Source organism: Littorina saxatilis, linkage group LG8 (assembly GCF_037325665.1).
Source record: "Littorina saxatilis isolate snail1 linkage group LG8, US_GU_Lsax_2.0, whole genome shotgun sequence".
Classification (NCBI taxonomy): Eukaryota; Metazoa; Mollusca; class Gastropoda; order Littorinimorpha; family Littorinidae; genus Littorina; species Littorina saxatilis.
In genome coordinates this window covers 38215149-38234581 of record NC_090252.1, presented here as the reverse complement: position 1 = coordinate 38234581, position 19433 = coordinate 38215149, and the positions used below count along the sequence as shown (strand labels likewise).

The 19433-nt window shown below is 40.0% G+C and overlaps 1 protein-coding gene across 1 annotated transcript in view; it reads left to right on the top strand.

Moving 5' to 3' along the window:
* Window positions 1-15564: 15564 nt before the first annotated feature.
* Window positions 15565-19433, top strand: part of LOC138973458 (arylsulfatase J-like) — a 35501-nt gene continuing 31632 nt past the window's right edge. Inside the window, exons 1-3 of the mRNA XM_070346175.1 lie at window positions 15565-15716; window positions 17589-17822; window positions 18809-18988. Of these exons, the coding sequence (XP_070202276.1) occupies window positions 15628-15716; window positions 17589-17822; window positions 18809-18988 (503 nt within the window). The 5' untranslated portion in view covers window positions 15565-15627. The remainder of the gene's footprint in view (window positions 15717-17588; window positions 17823-18808; window positions 18989-19433) is intronic.

Here is a 19433-nt window from a genome sequence, read left to right as displayed (position 1 = left end):
ACAGTTTGATCTGTGATGGTAGAAGGATGCCGGAAGGGTTTAAGTGTCGGAAAACGACCTTGTAGAAAAACCTGAATGGAGGTGTTTTGTATTTTGTCTGCGTGCCATTCACACTCCCATTTTTCGACGACAGTCACACCCACATCCTCACGCAAGTATTTGGTGATGTTGCTTGTATGCTCTCTGAGTTCAACTAGTGTTTTTCCGGTGACAGGGTTAGACGTTTTACCGGCGGTCACAGAACAGTCATGCCCGTGGAACAAACATCCGTGAAACTGATAGCAAATTTGATTTGTGTCATCCCAACCATCAATTTTAATCTTTTTTCGACCAAGGATCTTCTCTTTTGCGTTAAACTTATGTTGGAGATGGATCTGTTTTGAATCCATAACCCACTCCAACCATTCCCGAGCTAGCTGACCGTAGGGATCTGTTTTTTCCGCTTTAAAAACGTTTTCTTTTCTACGAATGACAGGGTGCTCTGTGGGCATGTCTTGCATGAGTGCAGCTAAATACAGCGCATTTGCATCAAACCCCTGAACAGCCTGTACCGGTTTGTCCTGATTACCACGAATGTGTGTTTTGTCTTTTTCGTGATATCTGTGAAAGACAATAGACGGACCCTCGACAATGTTCTTTCGCAAAAGTGCTTGAACGTCTTTTTGTTTTTCGTTAAAAAGTGAAAAGTAGGTATCTGAAGACAACGTGTCAAACAGACACTTCAGTGTCACACCGGGGACAGAAATACCGTCTTTCAGCAAATCAACTCGCAGCTAGCGTACATACTAATCTGATGCTGCAAAGCAACCAGAAACAGTACTGTGTCTAGGTTGTTGTACCACACCAAAAAAAGCCTTCAAAGTCGTCATTTTGTTTTCAGTCCACACACGCTGACAAAAAGCGTACTCTGTATCAGAAATAATTGAGTTTTTGAGCTTACTAAATAAAGCTGCATGGGGTGGGAGTTCTCTTTCGTCTAGTGTACTTAGACTAGTGACGTATTCATAGCAGAAAAAACCCTTTTCCTCTTCGACACCGAACGCCTAGAGGTACTTGGAATAACTAAAACCTGGCGCAAGAAAATTGTTGATGTCGAGAAACCGAAGTTTGTCTGTACAAAGACACATAAATCATATTGATTGTTACGTCAACAAACTTGAAAGGAGGTCTTTTAGGGGTCTTCTTTTTTCCCTCTGTTCGATAGGAAAGTCAGACAAAGGCGTGACATAGAAACTGGAAGACATGATGTTGTGAACAAAATACCGAGAGTTTGGGCGTTCGAGTCTAACTTGTTCTAGAATGTCATGGTCACTGATTTCACCGAGAAAAGAAAGAAAGTCCTGCTTTGACAACTCAGGCGTGGTCGTTGTAAGACAGAGTGGTTATTGACTGAGGCATGAAAGAAAGACAAGTCACCCGACTCTTTGTTTTTGAGAAGAAAGGAGTGAGAAAAATTGATTTTGAAGCGTTTGTTTTGCTCATGGAACAGATCAAGAAGCGACTCGTCCCAATCAGGGAAATCAGAACAAGGGTTCCTCTTAAAAGAGAAAATGTGGCGCTTTTTTACACACACTAATCGTGTAAGATATATAGAAGAATTACAACACCTGGTACACGCGTATAACCATTCGTTTCACAGAAGTATAAAAACAGCACCTGTTAAAGTTTGCCTCGCTAACAAAGAAACAGTTTGGTAAGTTTTGTACGGACAACCCCCAATGAAAACACCCAAAGGTAGGCTACAGGTTGGTGATCGTGTGAGACTAAGTAAAACACGACGACTCTTTAAAAAAGGTTATTTACCTGCGTGAACAGAAGAATTATTTACAGTTAGCAATGTGTTGAAAACAACTCCAGTGACCTATAAGCTGAAAGACGCTCACGCAGAAGAACTACAAGGTAGTTTGTTTTTTTACAAAGAAGAACTACAAAAAGTAGGAGAGAAAGAAATGTATCGTATTGACAAAGTACTAAAAGAACGACTTGGTAAGGGAGGAAAAAAAGAGTATTTAGTGCATTGGTTTGGGTACCCAACGTCATTTTCTTTCTTTCTTTATTTGGTGTTTAACGTCGTTTTCAAACGTTCAAGGTTATATCGCGACAGGGAAAGGGGGGAGATGGGATAGAGCCACTTGTTAATTGTTTCTTGTTCACAAAACCCAACGTCATTTGACACATGGATCTCAGCTGATAGCCTTAGACAGTATTCAGAGTAGTTATGGCTGAGGACGCCTTGTCTGCTGAAGATACAACTGTTGCTACTAACGTATTAGAAGAGACAACTACTGATACCAAGAGATTCTCTTGCTTGTGGTGTGTTTTTGGTTATCGCGCCCCTCGTAGTGAGATTGTATTTTTGTAAAAAAAAAATTTGTTTTGTTTTTGTTTTTTTGTTTTGTTGATCAGATTTTTCTAATTTATATTGTAGTAGGTGTGTCTCTGTTTAATTTGACAAAATGGGAGGAATGTCCGGTCCACTGTTTGAACAAGGTTTTTGTGGTTTTTTGCAAAGAATGAGGCAAGGGTCCTTTGTGCAAAGCAAGACAGCGAAAGAGACACAGACTGTCAGTATAAGGAAAATGATGATGCTCGTCTTTTTGTAACTTGTGCAAGAACGGTGTGTTTGTGATGTAGTTAGGTAGACTACCACAGACTCATCCGATAGGAAAGTCAGACAAAGGCGTGACATAGAAACTGGAAGACATGATGCTGTGAACAGAATACCAAGAGTTTGGGTGTTCGAGTCTAACTTGTTCTAGAATTTCATGGTCACTGATTTCACCGAGAAAAAGAAAGAAAGTCCTGTTTTGAGTTGATCAGGCGTGGTCGTTGTAAAACAGAGTGGTTATTGACTGAGGCATGAAAGAAAGACAAGTCACTCATGGAACAGATCAGGGGGAAATCAGAACAAGGGTTCCTCTTAAAAGAGAAAATGTGGCGCTTTTTTACACACACTAATCGTGTAAGATTTGTAGAAGAATTACAACACCTGGTACACGTGTATAACCATTCGTTTCACAGAAGTATAAAACCAACACCTGTTAAAGTTTGCCTCGCTAACAAAGAAACAGTTTGGTAAGTTTTGTACGGACAACCCCCAAAGAAAACACCCAAAGGTAGGCTACAGGTTGGTGATCGTGTGAGACTAAGTAAAACACGGCGACTCTTTAAAAAAGGTTATTTACCTGCGTGAACAGAAGAATTATTTACAGTTAGCAGTGTGTTGAAAACAACTCCAGTGACCGATAAGCTGAAAGACGCTCACGCAGAAGAACTACAAGGTAGTTTTTTTTACAAAGAAGAACAACAAAAAGTAGGAGAGAAAGAAATGTATCGTATTGACAAAGTTTTAATGTGATGACCCACGGACTAAACCCTGCTTACCTAGCGGTGATTACACACGTCTCTTTGTTTGTCAGAAAAGCAAAACTAAATCCAGCTGTAAGTCTTGCTCACACAAAAAGCCTAGAGAGCTCCACAGCCAAATACCCTCTAAAAAGAGTAGTTGTGAAAGCTTACGGGATCCCGCGTGGAAACCTTAGTGCTGTTTTAGACAATTTGTTTCTCAGGCAGCTACCAAGACGCGTTGTAGTAGGACTAGTAGAGAGCGCTGCGTTTAACGGTAGCTACACCAAAAAAACATTCAACTTTTAAAACCCACAACTTGAATTTTCTCTGCCTCTATGTTGATGGAAAACAAGCCCCTGCAAAACCACTAACACCAGACTTTTGAAAACAGACAGTATGCGGGAAGTTTCTTTAGTTTGACCGCAGGAACAGGAGTGGGTGTTGGTGACGTCGGTAACAGAATTGTCTATGAAGACTACTGTGGGAGTTTGCGTCTGGAACTAAAAGTTTAGTGCACCCCTGGTAGAGCCTGTTCACGTTATTGTGTATGCAGAAATGGACTCGTTGCTAGAAATTGATCGGAGTAGGCAGGTTATCACTGATTTTACATCATGAATGGCCTAGAGATCTCTCGCCTACTGTTAAGACACCCCGTGGCAAGACGGTCGTTTATGGGTGTTTACGCCAGAGACCAACTTCCTTCTGAGATAAATTTACTTCACCCCTCGTCTTACGTCATAAACACAGACCCAGCACATAAGGTTGGGTCTCATTGGGTTGGTGTGTATTATGATGGTCAGGGGAATATTGAATATTTTGATAGTTTTGGTTTAAAACCGAATCACAAAGACATTGAAGGTGTGTTTTTTTAAAAAAAAAATGTATGCGTCATTGGTTTGTGTTCTAAAACCAACGAACAGGTATTACAGGGGATGTTAAGTTCTACTTGTGGTTTGTTTGCAATGTATTTCATGATCAAAAAGAGTCAAGGTACAAGGCTCCGTGACATCATTTCTATTTTTAACCCCCAAAACCCTGTTGTTAATGACCGTAAGTTCATAGCACTTTTTTAGAGATGCGTTAACGCAACAAGTCTAAAGCTGTTGTTGTAAAAAATAGTAACTGATGTCATAGTGTAAGGAGGTTATGTATAAAGATGGTGTTGCCTAATTTTTTTTACTAAATTCCCTGATCGAGCCACAAGACAACACCGCCTACGCTACACTACAGTCTACAAAGACAGTCTCCTAGAGGTAAAAGTTGTTTAACACTTTTGTTGTTGTTGTTGCTGAGAACGACAAAAGAGATGTTTGACGAGGAAGAGCCTCTGTTTAGCTCACCGCTACCCGAACCTGATATGTTTCCTTGGTTTTCACCAAGGAAACAGAAAAAACAGACGCGTGCGACCAAGTGAAAGAGGGGTGGTCTTGGCCAGTAAAGAATTTACTCGCCTGATCAAAGTCCGAGAAAGGCTGTTGAAGCGACTTAAAACACAAACAGAAGTTGTAGCTATAGAAGTTAAAAAAAACACCAGACGTATCAGAAGAGCCCAGAACAAAAAGAAGAAACATCAGCAGACGAACTACCTCACTCACCTGTCAAATACTCGGAGAGCAGCAATCTGTTTGAAAACTGCTACCAGGAGCCGGCTGGTGTGTCTACCTTCAACGACCTCGGCTAACGGGCGAAGTTACAGTTTGGTTAGTTTTGTATGGACAACCCCCAAAGAAAAAAACCCGAAGGTAGGCTACAGGTTGGTGATCGTGTGAGACTAAGTAAAACACGACGACTCTTTAAAAAAAGGTTATTTACCTGCGTGGCCAGAAAAAATATTTTCAGTTAGCAGTGTGTTGAAATCAACTCCAGTGACCTATAAACTGAAAGACAATCACGCAGAAGAATTACAAAGAAGAACTACAAAAAGTAGGAGAGAAAAAAATGTATTGTATTGACAAAGTACTAAAAGAATTACTTGGTAAGGGGGAAAAAGAGTATTTAGTGTATTGGTTTGGGTACCCAACGTCATTTAACACATGGATCTCATCTGATAGCCTTGGACAGCATTCAGAGTAGTTATGGCTGAGGACGCCTTGTCTGCTGAAGATACCACTGTTGATACTAACGTCTTAGAAGAGACAACTACTGATACCAAGAGATTCTCTCGATTGTGGCGTGTTTTTGGTTATCACACCCCTCGTAGTGAGCTTGTATTTTTTGGGTCAGATTTTTGTTATTTATATTGTAGTAGGTGTGTCTCTGTTTAATTTGATGGCCCACGGACTAAACCCTGCTTACCTAACGGTGATTACACACATCTCTTTGTTTGTCAGAAAAGCAAAACTAAATCCAGCTGTAAGGCTTGCTCACGTAAAAACCCTGGAGAGGTCCACAGCCAAATACCATCTAAAAAGAGTAGTTATAAAATCTTACGGGATCCCGCGTGGAAACCTCAGTGCTGTTTTAGACAATTTGTTTCTCAATCAGCTACCAACACGCGTTGTAGTAGGACTAGTAGAACTCGCTGCATTTAACGATAGCTACACCAAAAATCCATTCAACTTTAAAACTCACAACTTGAATTTCCTCTGTCTCTATGTTACTGGAAAACAAGTCTGCAAAACCACTAACACCAGACTTTGAAAACAGACAGTATGTGGGAAGTTTCTTTAGTTTGACCACAGGAACAGGGGTGGGTGTTAGTGACGCTGGTAACGGAATTGCCTATGAAGACTATCCCGGAGGTTATACGCTGTATGTATTCGACTTGTCACCGTCAATGTTGGATGGAGATCAGCTTGAGTTAGTGCGCTGTGGGGGATTTGCGTCTGGAACTAAAGTTTAGTGTACCCCTGGCAGAGCCTGTTCGCGTTATTGTGTATACAGAAATGGCCTCGTTGCTAGAAATTGCTCGGAGTAGGCAGGTTATCACTGATTTTACATCATGAATGGACTAGAGATCTCTCGCCTACTGTTAAGACACCCCGTGGCAAGACGGCCGTTTATGGGTGTTTACACCAGAGACCAACTTCCTTCTGAGATAAATTTACTTCACCCCTCGTCTTACGTCATAAACACAGACCCAGCGCATAAGGTTGGGTCTCATTGAGTTGGTGTGTATTATGCTGGTCAGGGGAATATTGAATATTTTGATAGTTTTGTTTTAAAACCGAATCACAAAGACATTGAAGTTTTTTTAGTTGTTGTTGCGTTATTGGATTGTGTTATAAAAACCAGGTATTACAGGGGATGTTAAGTTCTACTTGTGTTTTGCTTGCAATGTATTTCATCATCAAAAAGAGTCAGGGTACAAGGCTCCGTGACATCATTTCTATGTTTAACCCCCAAAACCCTGACCATAAGCTCATAGCACTTTTTCAGAGATGCGTTAACGCAACAAGTCTAAACCTGTTGTTGTAAAAATAGTAACTGATGTCATAGTGTAAGGAGGTTATGTATAAAGATGGTGTTGTCTAATTTTTTTACTAAATCCCCTGATCGAGCCACAAGACAACACCGCCTACTCTACACTACAGTCTACAAAGACAGTCTCCTAGAAGTAAAAGTTGTTTAACACTTTTGTTGTTGTTGTTGCTGAGAACGACAAAAGAGATGGTTGACGAGGAAGAGTATCTGTTTAGCTCACCGCTACCCGAACCTGATATGTTTCCTTTGGGTCGAAACATTTTCGCGAGTGTCAGAACGTGGCGAAAACTTGTGAAAATTGGCTATCTCCCGATCTAACCCCGTCGGTTCAATCTTCAAATGGTTCAAAACTACAAACACCGTACCGGTTATAGGTCACACTTTTTAGTGGAAAATGCTTCGACGCCGGAGCGGGTACTGGACCCAGTGCCGTTGTAGTGCAAGTGCACTACAAAGTACACTTGCACTACAACGGCATTGGGTCCAGTACCCGCTCCGGCGTCGAAGCATTTTCCACTAAAAAGTGCACAAAATTTGACCTATTTCGTCGCCTATAGGGGACGGAAAGAATGTCATTTCAATGGTGTGATGACATTCTTTCCGTCACGTGACGTCTGGAGTATATATAGAGTGGTGTTGAACTTGGTTTTTCCGTTACTATATTTACAGGACCTATTCCGGTATCCCGTTGTAGGAATCCATAACCGGTACGGTGTTTGTAGTTTTGAACCATTTGAAGATTGAACCGACGGGGTTATATCGGGAGATTGCCTGAAAATTCACATCAGACACTACATCACCCAAGGAAACAGAAAAAACAGACGCGTGCGACCAAGTCAAAGAGGGGTGGTCTTGGACAGTAAAGAATTTGCTCGCCTGGTCAAAGTCCGAGAAAGGCTGTTGAAGCGACTTAAAGCACAAACAGAAGTTGTAGCTAGAGAAGTTAAAAAACACCAGACGTGTCAGAAGAGTTCAGAACAAAAAGAAAAAACACCAGCAGCCGAACTACCTCACACACCTGTCAAACACTCGGAGAGCAGTAATCTGTTTGAAAACCGCGACCAAGACCCGGCTGGTATGTCTACCTTCAACGCCCTCGGGTACTATAATCCAACAATGGATGTGAAATACAAAAGTCGCCCCACGTCAAGTTATGCGAGTCCCTAAGACAAACAACCAAACTAGTACCTGGTTATAAAAAAAACCATCTAAAGTAGACAAGTGTAAAACAAACAAGGCGGTGTTGTATACCAAAAAACTATCATTGACAATCATTTTTGGATTTTGTTTATGTGTGTAAAATGTTGAATTTTTTTATTTTTGAGCTTTAGTATTTAAAAGACTGAAGTCACTTTTATAATAAAATGGTCATATTGGAAAAGTTTATAACTATGTGTCTGTATAACTCTTGAATGGTAGCGTGAGCAGTTTATGTAATGTTTGTTACTTTTACATCTGACTTTTACCTTCTTGTTTGGAAGTACTTGTGTAAACGTGTGGGCATGTGTGTGTGTGTGTGTGTGTGTGTGTGTGTGTTTGCACACATATAACCCTACCTCTTACATAGTCTATCAACAACAAAATAAAAAAATTAAAAACACCTATGTTATCTGGTGTACCTATCAAAACCTTGTACGTGTACCCGCTGTCGGCAATCAAACACCCATTACTCCAGCCGCGATAAGCACCAATAAAAAGGCCGGGAATTGACCCTATGGGGGCAATTACTGCTGGGAAGCAGTAATCCTGTCATTACCCCAGCTGGAGTGGTCATTAGTACCGAGCAACAGGTACAGGCACATGAAATCACATGACAAAATATAAAACTCAAAAAACCGTTTATCCGCAATACCTCCTTATCACTACTTAAACACAGGCACCTTAACCTATCACTTTATGCTGGTCCCTATCCTTGCGCATTGCGCAAAAAAATGAGGGCCGGTCCGTGCGCTCTTATACTACTCTCATTTTTCAATCAAATTGATTAACATTTTGGTCAAGTAAACTTCGACAAAGTCCGGACTATGGGATTGAATTGCAGCTCGGCAACATAAAAATTGGTCAATTAGTTTGCTCTTTCAAGTTGTCATTAAAATTGAATTTTCACTAACAGATTTAACAAGTCGCGTAAAGCGAAAATACAACATTTAGTCAAGCTGTTGAACTCACAGAATGAAACTGCAAGACCGTATACTCGTAGCATCGTCAGTCCACCGCTCGTGGCAAATCTCTGTAAACTTATCTGCAATAGCACGTTATTATGTACCTTTGAATCTGAAATGCAACATTGAAACGGCTGCGAACTAGAGCAGTGGCGGTTAACGGTTCAGTGGAACTGGCGCCAGGCAGCGTCGTCTGCTACGAGAACCACGACCTTGCGTGACCCTGCTTCCGGGCTATCTTTTTTTAAACTTTCAAAACTTCGTATTGTTCTGATCTTGTCTTGATGAAAAAATATTTCTTTTATGACTTAAGAATGTTTGTGTAACAAGCTGTCAATTTATTATTTAGATTTCAAAAGTTGAGTCAGAAGCGCAAAAAAGCACCGTCCGATTGTCTGACAGACAATCTGCAAAATTAATTCTTTGAAAATTGCTAGCTCTTTACGTATGGGCACCTTGGGTGTTCCCGTTCGGTGAGCGTTCAAATGGAAGGGTGTTTGTACTTTGTGTAAAAGCCTGACAGTATCTGTGATGGTTTACGAGAGGCTTACTGTGCCTGTAACACCAAACAACAGTCATCGCCGAGATTATATTAAGATAGTCTCGACTAACTACACCCAAAGACCCGCTCGTTTGCAAAGAAGGCACGACAGATTTAGCTCTGTTTGTTCTACTTCCGGTGTCTAAATTTACATTTGTGGCCTTCTTCTACAGTGGAACCCCCCTTTTAAGACCTCCAAAAATCTGAGAAAATCAGGTCTTAAAAAGTAGGAAGTCTTAAACTGGGGGTACATTTACAGAAGTTATGAACAGGAAGTCGGAGAAAACAGGGTCTTTAAAGGGAGGAAGTCTTACATATGTGTGTGTATGTGCGTGAAAATCAAGGGAGGCAAAACACAGATGAATTATAGGAAAACATTGCACATTCAGTGACGCATATCTTTTTTTAAATAAGACACGATTCAGAGGAGATTTTTTTTTAATTCGTTTTTCAATGTATTTTCTTTGTAAAAATGATAGTTCGAACAAGATGGTAGTTTTACGAAACGATAACACCTTCTTCTTCTTCGTTCATGGGCTTAGACTCCCACGTTCACTCATGATTTTAGCACGAGTGGATTTGTACGTGTATGACCGTTTTCACCCCGCCATTTAAGCAGCATACGCCGATTTCGGGCGAGGCATGCTGGGTATTTTTGTGTTTCTACAACCCACCGAACTCTGACATGGATTACAGGATCTTTTCCGTGCGCACTTGGTCTTGTGCTTGCGTGTACACACGAAAGGGGTTAAGTCACTAGCAGGTCTGCACATAAGTTGACCTGGGAGATCGGAAGAATCCCCACTCTTAACCCACCAGGCGGCAGCGACCGGGATTCGAACTCACTACCTCCCGATAACACCGAACGCCTTATATCCCCACTCTTAACCCACCAGGCGGCAGCGACCGGGATTCGAACTCACTACCTCCCGATAACACCGAACGCCTAATATAGCACCCGACAGCTGCTTGTCTTTGTAAGCATGACGGTGGTATGTGCACTCAAGTTACACGGTAATTGCTCCAGCAGGTACACTGAAACGTTTACCTCTACTTCACATCTGTTCGTTTATACGTGACATTAAAAACAAGATTAGGTCGGTTGCACAAGATTATTAATATTTTAGCAAATGAGGACTGTCATTCAAAATGCTGTTTTAATTGATCGCAAGGTGTCACGTTATCTATCCGGATCAAAACGTGGGATTGATTACTGTGTTATTTGAGGACAACAACACCGCAAAATACTGTTGGACAATTTTAATTATAAAAACATAATTTGATCTTTGTAGTACATTGCGGGTTTAGTTGTTGATGTTGAACTAATAGATTTCAAGGTGACTATATGTTTGTCCGGAACAGAGCTGAGGAAGAATTCATTTTAATCTGAGAGCGATTTTAGGATAGGAAAAAATTATGTTCTAAGGAGAAAACCATAATATCATAATGATAGTTCAGTGTGACACTGACTGTTCATGCTGAATTGATTAATTTCAAAGTGAGAGTAAGTTTATCCCAAACCGAGCAGAGCAAGAATTGTTGGTAATCTGAGAGCTATTTTTGGATAAGAAAAATAGTGTTATAAAAACCTATATTAATAGTACAGTGTCATACTGTACTATCAATGTTTGTTTTTCTCCTTAAAAATATGTTTTATAATCCCAAAACTGCTAATTGTTGGTGCTGACTTAAATGATTTTAAGGTGACAATTCATATGTTTATCCGGATCGGAGTTGATAATTCAAGAGCAGTTTTGGGATTAATCAACATACTTTTTCAAGGAACAAAACATGTATTAATAGTATAGTGTGACTCTAAATTTTTATGCTAAATTAATTAATTGATTTCAAGGTGACAATTTATGTTAATCCGGAACAGAGCTGAGCAAGAATTCGTGGTAACCTAAGAACGATTTTAGGATAAGAAAAATAGTGTTTTAAGGAGAAAAAACATGTCTAGATACAGTAGTACGTGTAATTATAATTAGTGACGCTGTGTTAAATTATTTCAAGCTGGCAATATTTTTATTTGGAAGAGAGCTAAGTCAAAATTTGTTGTAATCTAAGAACATCTAAGCAGCACAATTTGCTTGGTTTTAGGATAAAAAGAAATAATAGTATTATCAATAGATTGTGTACAGTCCATGCTAAGAGGGTGGTAAATTATGTTTAAAATCCGGAAAATTGAAAATATGGAATGCAGCGCGAAAAGTACAGAATAAAGAAGTGTCAAATGTTTTATAGAGTGAATATGAAGTGTGTATAACACTATTGCAGTTTTTCATTTAGAGATGTGAAAAATATGCCTGTGAAATATTCGAAGATCCTTAAAATGTGATATGTTGTAGCACATTCATACCTGAAGCTATGGTACAAATATGAACATCCAGTCCCTGGTCTAAGAATTAAACCACAGGCAGTTTCCCAACCCTACCGCCTAAATTTCGCGCTCGGCACATTGGATTCCTCACACTCATGGATATCAACACATTTCTGAAATGGAAACAAGCAGACCTTTCATTATTTGCATGAGCATGACACACGTATTTTGACCATCATTCAATAACCTTAACCTTCACACATGGTCACAATTTACTTCCGAAATTAGTGATCGCTTCGATATTTTGAGGAAAAAAACCCACTTAAATCCCTACATCAAGAAGATTTAGATTGCTTGGAGAAATGCAGAAGGAGACTACTCTTAAAAGCTATTTTCTCGTTGGAAAAAGTAAACACCGACCCCAATAAAAATGTTTTAAAAAAATGAGTCTTTCTTTTTTTATTTTGTAAGCCACTCATATTTAACAGATATGATTAAAATGTGAACATAATGCCCATTAACAAAAAGCACGAACACAAGTATGTTCCAAAACTGTGTAAGCCACTCATATTTAACAGGTATGATTTAAATGTAAATATCATGACCCTGGACAAAACGTACAAACACAAGTATTTTTCAAAACCTAAATTTTGTGCAGGTCATTTTTACATTTAGTCAAGTTTTGACTAAATGTTTTAACATAGACGGGGAATCGAGACAAGAGTCGTGGTGTATGTATGTGTGGCTCTGTGTGTGTATGTGTAGAGCGATTCAGACAAAACTACTGGACCGATCTTCATGAAACTTGACATGAGAGTTCCTGGGTATAATATCCACACACGTTTTATTTCATTTTTTCGATAAATGTCTTTGATGACATCATATCCGGCATTTTGTGATTGTTGAGGCGGCACTTTCACGCCCTCATTTTTTAACCAAATTGATTGAAATTTTGGTTAAGCAATGTTTGACTCCGTCCGGACTTTGGTATTGCATTTCAGCTCAGAAGCTTAAAAATTAGTTAATTAGTTTGCTTATTAAAGTTGTCATTATAAACGATTTTTCACTTACAGATTACAAAATTATTGCATTGTATTCCTCGTTTTCTCCTGAATTCAAAAATATATAGATATGTTTTGTTTACTTGAAAAACTCAGAAAATAGGTCGAGTACAATGTTCGCATGCTTCGCGGAGACGAGCGTGACCCGTCTCGGTGTTCGGGGAAGTTTAGCCGAGACTATCTGAATGTAGTCTCGGCGATGACTGGTGTTTACCTTTTAGTTTGATACCTACAGATTGACTAAATGTGTTTATATCGCTTCACGCGACTTGTTTATTGTTCGTGACGTACGCGTGTGCATTTTTTATAGATGACAGCGGGCACACGCACATTCAAACTCGCACACAACTGCACGCACGCACGCACGCACGCACGCACGCAGAGAGACAGACATACGGCATACACGCAAACACACACACACACACACACACACACACACACACACACACACACACACACACACACACACACACACAGGTTAGGTAGCAAGACAGCCTTAGAGAGACATGCATAAACACACACACACACACACATACACACACACACACACACACACACACACACACACACACACACACACACACACACACACACACACAAAGAACCCGTTTTAATGCGGACAATGTCAAAACATTCGGAAGAAAATTGTCTCGGACACAAGAAAGCAATTCTTATTCTGTGGATATGTGGTTTGTTGGCTTTGAAGAATGATCCAATGTGTTCAGCTCCAATTTATTATGACGACAGATTGACTGAATCTTTTAATATTGCTTTAAAAGATTTTTGTTTTTTTGTTTTTTGTTTTTGTTTTTGCTAATAATTTTAAGCAATTACGAGAAATGGTAACAGCTGCTTGTATAAATTGCTAGCTGTTCACGCCCTAGTCCAGCTTGCTGATAAGCAGCGTAAAGGTAAAGGCATGAAACAAAAACGCTGAGCAAATTCTAACGTGATTTTGTCTCCTTGGTTTCTTTGTCTAAACTGTTGTAATGTAAATGATGTAAACGAGCAATAAACAACTTGATTCTTACGGCTAATTGTAGCACCTGACTGGAAACATTACCGCGTCAATTACGTACGATTTCTTGTAGGTCGGGAGAGATGGAGAAGGAAAGGATATCTACTGCAATTTAAGACTCTAATTGTCCAGAACCTGCTCTTGTAAGCAAAACAAGTCATTCAGGATACCTTCGAAGTTACGGAATAAACTGTTATGGGTTTCAGAAGAAAAAAACATCAGCTCAGACATTTTTTCGAAGGATGGGGGCAACTCTGTCGATATTATGTATGCGTTTTCTCTGTCATGGCAGTCATTTTCCTCGATCAGAATCCAACAATAAACTGCCGTGTAGCATGAGGTATTGTGGGTTTTTTAATTTTTATTGTGTGTGTCTGTCCCTAGCGTACTTTGATTTTTTTTTACTGTGATAATCAACTGCTCTGCGTTCCTATCGCAAAGTGGTGTCGAATGGCAAATTCGCTTCGCGACCGGAAGTTAACGTCGGAGAGTAAACAGGGGGCAGACTCTTGTATACACATACATACCATACATTCTTAGTGGGTGTAGCCAGTGCGAAGGCTTAATTTTGAAGCTTAATCAGTAATTAATTAATTATGCTTAAAGGCCCACTCCGCTTCCCGTAAACCATCAGTTTCTGGCCACAGACGCTGTCAGGCTTTTACACACAGCAAGGACTCACGCGGACACACACACACACACACACACACACACACACACACACACACACACACACACACACACACCAGTCCGCTGGTGAATTACAGCGGCAAACCCGGCCTGAGACCTGAGGTGATTCTTGCACGTGCTCATGTGTGTGTGTGTGTGTGTGTGTGTGTGTGTGTGTGTGTGTGTGTGTGTGTTACATCCGAAGGAGTTGATTCTGGTGTGGACACGTGCAACAAAGTCGCCTTTCTGTAACCTTACGTACGGATTATCCTGCTCAGATGACATTTGTACCTTGTGTACTGTCATTCGCGATACACAGCCAACCAAGGAAGACTGTTCAGGTTAATCTTTTGGGAAACAACTACCCAGCGGCAGCAAACCAAGTAAACGGGAAGAAGCTACTGACAGATCCGAAAGACTGAACGGTACTTGGGCAAAACACATGCAGTGTGCTCAAAATCGTTATGCTTATACGACCACCGAAAACACCTGAATGTGTTGACATCTCAAAGTACCGACACATTTTTTTAACATGCTTGATTGTGGGCCGTGGACTGTTCTTGCATTTAGTCAAATTCGTTTCCCACGCAAAATCTATTCCTACTGTTGTTCCTGTCAATTCAAAAAACTCTCCTGACAGACACGTTAATGTTTTGCTTCTTCCAAAGCGTTACAGAACAAAAAGCCTTACAGTGCACGGAATTGTCCTAAGCCTTGCGCTGACATACAAACACACGTGTACGAAAAGAACGCAAAAGTCTGCGAGGTATTGGCGTTTCATTAAAAACACGAGGTTTTGCTTCATTTTGACAGCACTTTATCATGTTGACGTCAATGAAATTGCGTAATAGTGACGCAAAAGACCAAAACACGACATAAAGAAACCATTTCAGCATCCGGTCTCGTTTTATCTGTGACTGCCAATGAGAGTTGATAAACGAGACAAAGCTATGCAGTTTCCTGTTGCAACCGAGACTATTTCATAAGTAGGCAGCCCCCTTAACGCTCCTTGGTTTGATTTATGTTCGACTGACACACATGTGTTAATTTAATTGCGACGCCCAATAGCCCCTCCCGTCCGATCAATGCTTCAGAAGGTCCCTCTCAGTATAAATAGAGAACGGCTTTGGTTGGTTGATGCAGTCATGGGGTACCGTGTTATATCACCCGCAAGGTAGGACATATTTATCCTTGAAAAGTGTGTCTGTTTTTATCATGCAACAAAAAATCAGTTTAGTCAATGTTGGGATGCAGAGATTGTCTGTGTTTTTAATGTCTCAACATTATATTTGTAGTTAAGCAAATGTTTCTGTTTGTTCTACTTTCGGACATTAAAGTTTTATTGAGGTTAAGTTGCCAGTTTGCCTATAGTTGATGGCTGAACATCATTATATAAGTGAAAGTTTTGCGACTGAGTTCGCCTGTATTAGATGTCTCAACATTTAATTTAAGTGAAAGTTAAGTTTGTCGGTATTTAATGCCTGAACATCATCTTTAAGCACAGGTCTAGGTGCTAAATTTGTCTGTATTTGATGGCTGAACATTATATTCAAATGAATGTTTAGGTACTGAGTTTGTCTGTATCAGATGGCTGAACAATAACATTTAAGAGAAAGTTTAGGTACTGAGTGTGTCCGTACTTGATGTCTGATCAGTATTTTCTAGTGAAATATGAGTTGCTTAGTTTGTCAGAATTAGATGTCTCAACATTATATTTAGATGGAAGTTTAGCTGCTGGGTTAGTTTGTTATTTAAGGCTGAAAATTATATTTAAGTTCAATTTTAAGTATTGAGAGTGTCTGTATTCGATGTCTCAATATTAGATTTGAGTGAAAGTTTAGCTGCTGATTTTTTTCAGTACATAATCGGTGAACATTTTATTAAAATCGATAGGTCACCCATTAACCACAGAAATTGAATCGGCTATTATTTTGCCAAATGTTGCCTGTGATATTTTCAGAATGTGTTGAAACAAGTGTGAACAATTAGAGATACACTGAGCCCAAAAGTTAAGGATATTTTTTCAGTGGTATACCCCAGATGTTAAACAGCAGTTTTTGGGTCAGAAATTAACGTGTATTTTAAGATCTGTTTTTCTTCTGCTCAAAAATGACTTTCAGGAATCTGAGCAATATTTGGGCATGACGTCACATGTTCGTGACCATGCCTACCCTCAAAAATGGCGTTTTTTGACGGCATGATTCACCATCAACAGTCAAAACGGCGACTTAAACTGAACGATATTTTGCATTTTTTACACCAAAATGTTTATTTGGTGTCTTACCTAACAAGTCATACAAAGTTCGTTCAAATCCGTCGCGCAGTCAGGCTAATCTAGCGTGTAAAGGAAAGCGACCACTATCCTGAAAAACAGCAAAAAATCCAGGGTTTAAGTGGTGCTTTTGCTGGGTAGCTGCAGTTGATATGCAATACATATAAAACTACAAATAGCAGCCTCTCCAAATTACACAGAACGATGACAAAGACCCTCATCTGGATTCGCGCTAGTACTTGGAGCAAACAGAACCCGAGAATGGACGTTGTAACGGTTTTCCGTTACTAATTTGCAAACGTTCATAACGTCCTAGAAACAAATGTGACATGCACGCAGTTCTGTGTACTTTGCAAAGAATGGTGCCATTACATGTGTGCCAAGTTTCAGAAACATTCTTTCGTGGGCTCAAAAGATATAGCCTCATGACTTTGAAGAAATAAAAAGTAAAATACTAGATTGCCAATTTTAAAGTCTTAGGTATGACCCGGCCGGGGTTCGAACCCACGACCTCCCGATCACGGGGCGGACGCCTTACCACTAGGCCAACCGTGCCGGTTCCCTGCTCAAGTGAGGGACAGACATTTTTATGCTTTTCATCGTAGCTTCCCTCACTCGGGCTTCAATACGACTTTCTTTGTGCGTCAATCCACGATTATCACCTCCACATTTTAAATGGAAGCCTTTAAATGTGTAAATTCACCACGTGGAATAAGAGCTTACTTGCATTTTGACACACACCTTTGTACACATTAACCACGGTATTACTTGCAGCTTGCTGCTGACGTCACTCGTGTTGGCACACGGCGTGACGCAGGCAATGACGCAAAAGGCGCCAAACGTTATCATGTTCCTGGTTGACGACATGGGTTTCAATGACGTCAGCTGGCGTGACGAGCGTATGCACACCCCCAACCTGCAGAGGCTGAGAGACGACGGGGTGGAGCTTAACCAGTTGTACATGTTGCCCAAGTGTACCGCCTCCCGGGCAGCGATTATGACTGGAAGGTTGTTACTACAGTTACCTGAGAGGACGTTAAACCCTACAATCTCTCTCTCTCTCTACAGTATTACATTGATGCCATTTCTTTCTGTTGGTATTTTGTGTATAATATTATATGTTTTGCATTGTTTTCGGGAGGGGGGGCACGGGTTGTTGTGTGTGGTTGTTTTTTAAATATTATTTTGTTGTATTATAATTTGGTTATTGTTTTAGTTTTTTGGTTTTTTGAATGCTACAAGCAGCTTTATCTTCTAATGCCAGTCTACATGTCTGTCTGTCTCCCTGAGACGGTCTTTAAGCTTATAATAGTGTGTCTGTATGTTTGCTTGTCTGTCTGTCTGTATATCTGCCCATGTGTCTGTCAGTATGTCTATATGAATGTCTGTGTGTCTGTCTGTTTTTCTGTCTGTGTCTCTGTATTTCTGTCTGTTTGTATGTCTGTCTTTTTTCTTTTTCTTTTAAATTCTTTTAATTGTTATTTTTATTTTTTTTTATTTTTTTTTATTTAAAATTTTTAACAAATCTTTTTTTTTCTTTTTTTTTATTCAATTTTTTTTTTCAGATAGACTTGACATTGAGATCAAAGTGATCGTGGAGAGTTATTTTTATTCTGCTGTATAAATAGAAAATATATAAAGTAAAATGTGCATAATTATTCCATTCCGCAAAACTTGTTCTTGTAAGGCAAATGTGTATTAGTACCACTACTTTGATAAAGTGATGCATAGTTCATACAAGTGATCTTTTGCTGACTAAATGTTTGATTTGCATCACTGATTTCCTTGTGTTGGTGTTCCTGTTGCACAAGTCTTCACACACACACACACACACACACACACACACACACACACAGAACTTTATGTTTATTTATTTTATCTTCCTCTCTCTGTTGCTCTCTCTCTCTCTCTCTCTCTTTTATTTTATTGTATTGTATTGTATTGTATTGTACAATCAAGTCTATCAGTGTAAAAAGAAGGTTCTAAATCTGCAGGTACCCCTACAAGACAGGCCTTCAGAGCAACCAAGTGTTTCGACACTGCAAGAATAATACACTGCCCTTGCATCTGAAGACACTTCCGCAGTACATGAAGGATCTGGGGTACTCAACACACGCTGTTGGGAAATGGCACCTTGGCTTCTGCAATCTGTCGGCCACGCCAACGCACAGAGGGTAAGCTATTATTATTAATATCTTGTCTTCTGCAATCTGTCGGCCACCGCCAACGCACAGATGATAAGCTATTATTATTATTATCTTGGCTTCTGCAATCTGTCGGCCACACCAACGCACATAGGGTAAGCTATTATCATTATTATTACAATTAGTAGTAGTAGTAGTTGGAGGAAGAGGAGGAGGAATAGTAGTGGTAGTAGGAGGAGGAGTAGGAGGAATAGTAGTGGTAGTGGTGATAGTAGTTTGTTTGTTTGTTTGTTTGTTTTTAAAACGCCCAGTCTACCACGAAGGGTGATATTTGGGCGGTGCTGCTTTGACATATAACGTGCGCCACACACAAGACAGAAATCGCAGCACAGGCTTCATGTCTCACCCAGTCACATTATTCTGACACCGGACCAACCAGTCCTAGCACTAACCCCATAATGCCAGACGCCAGGCG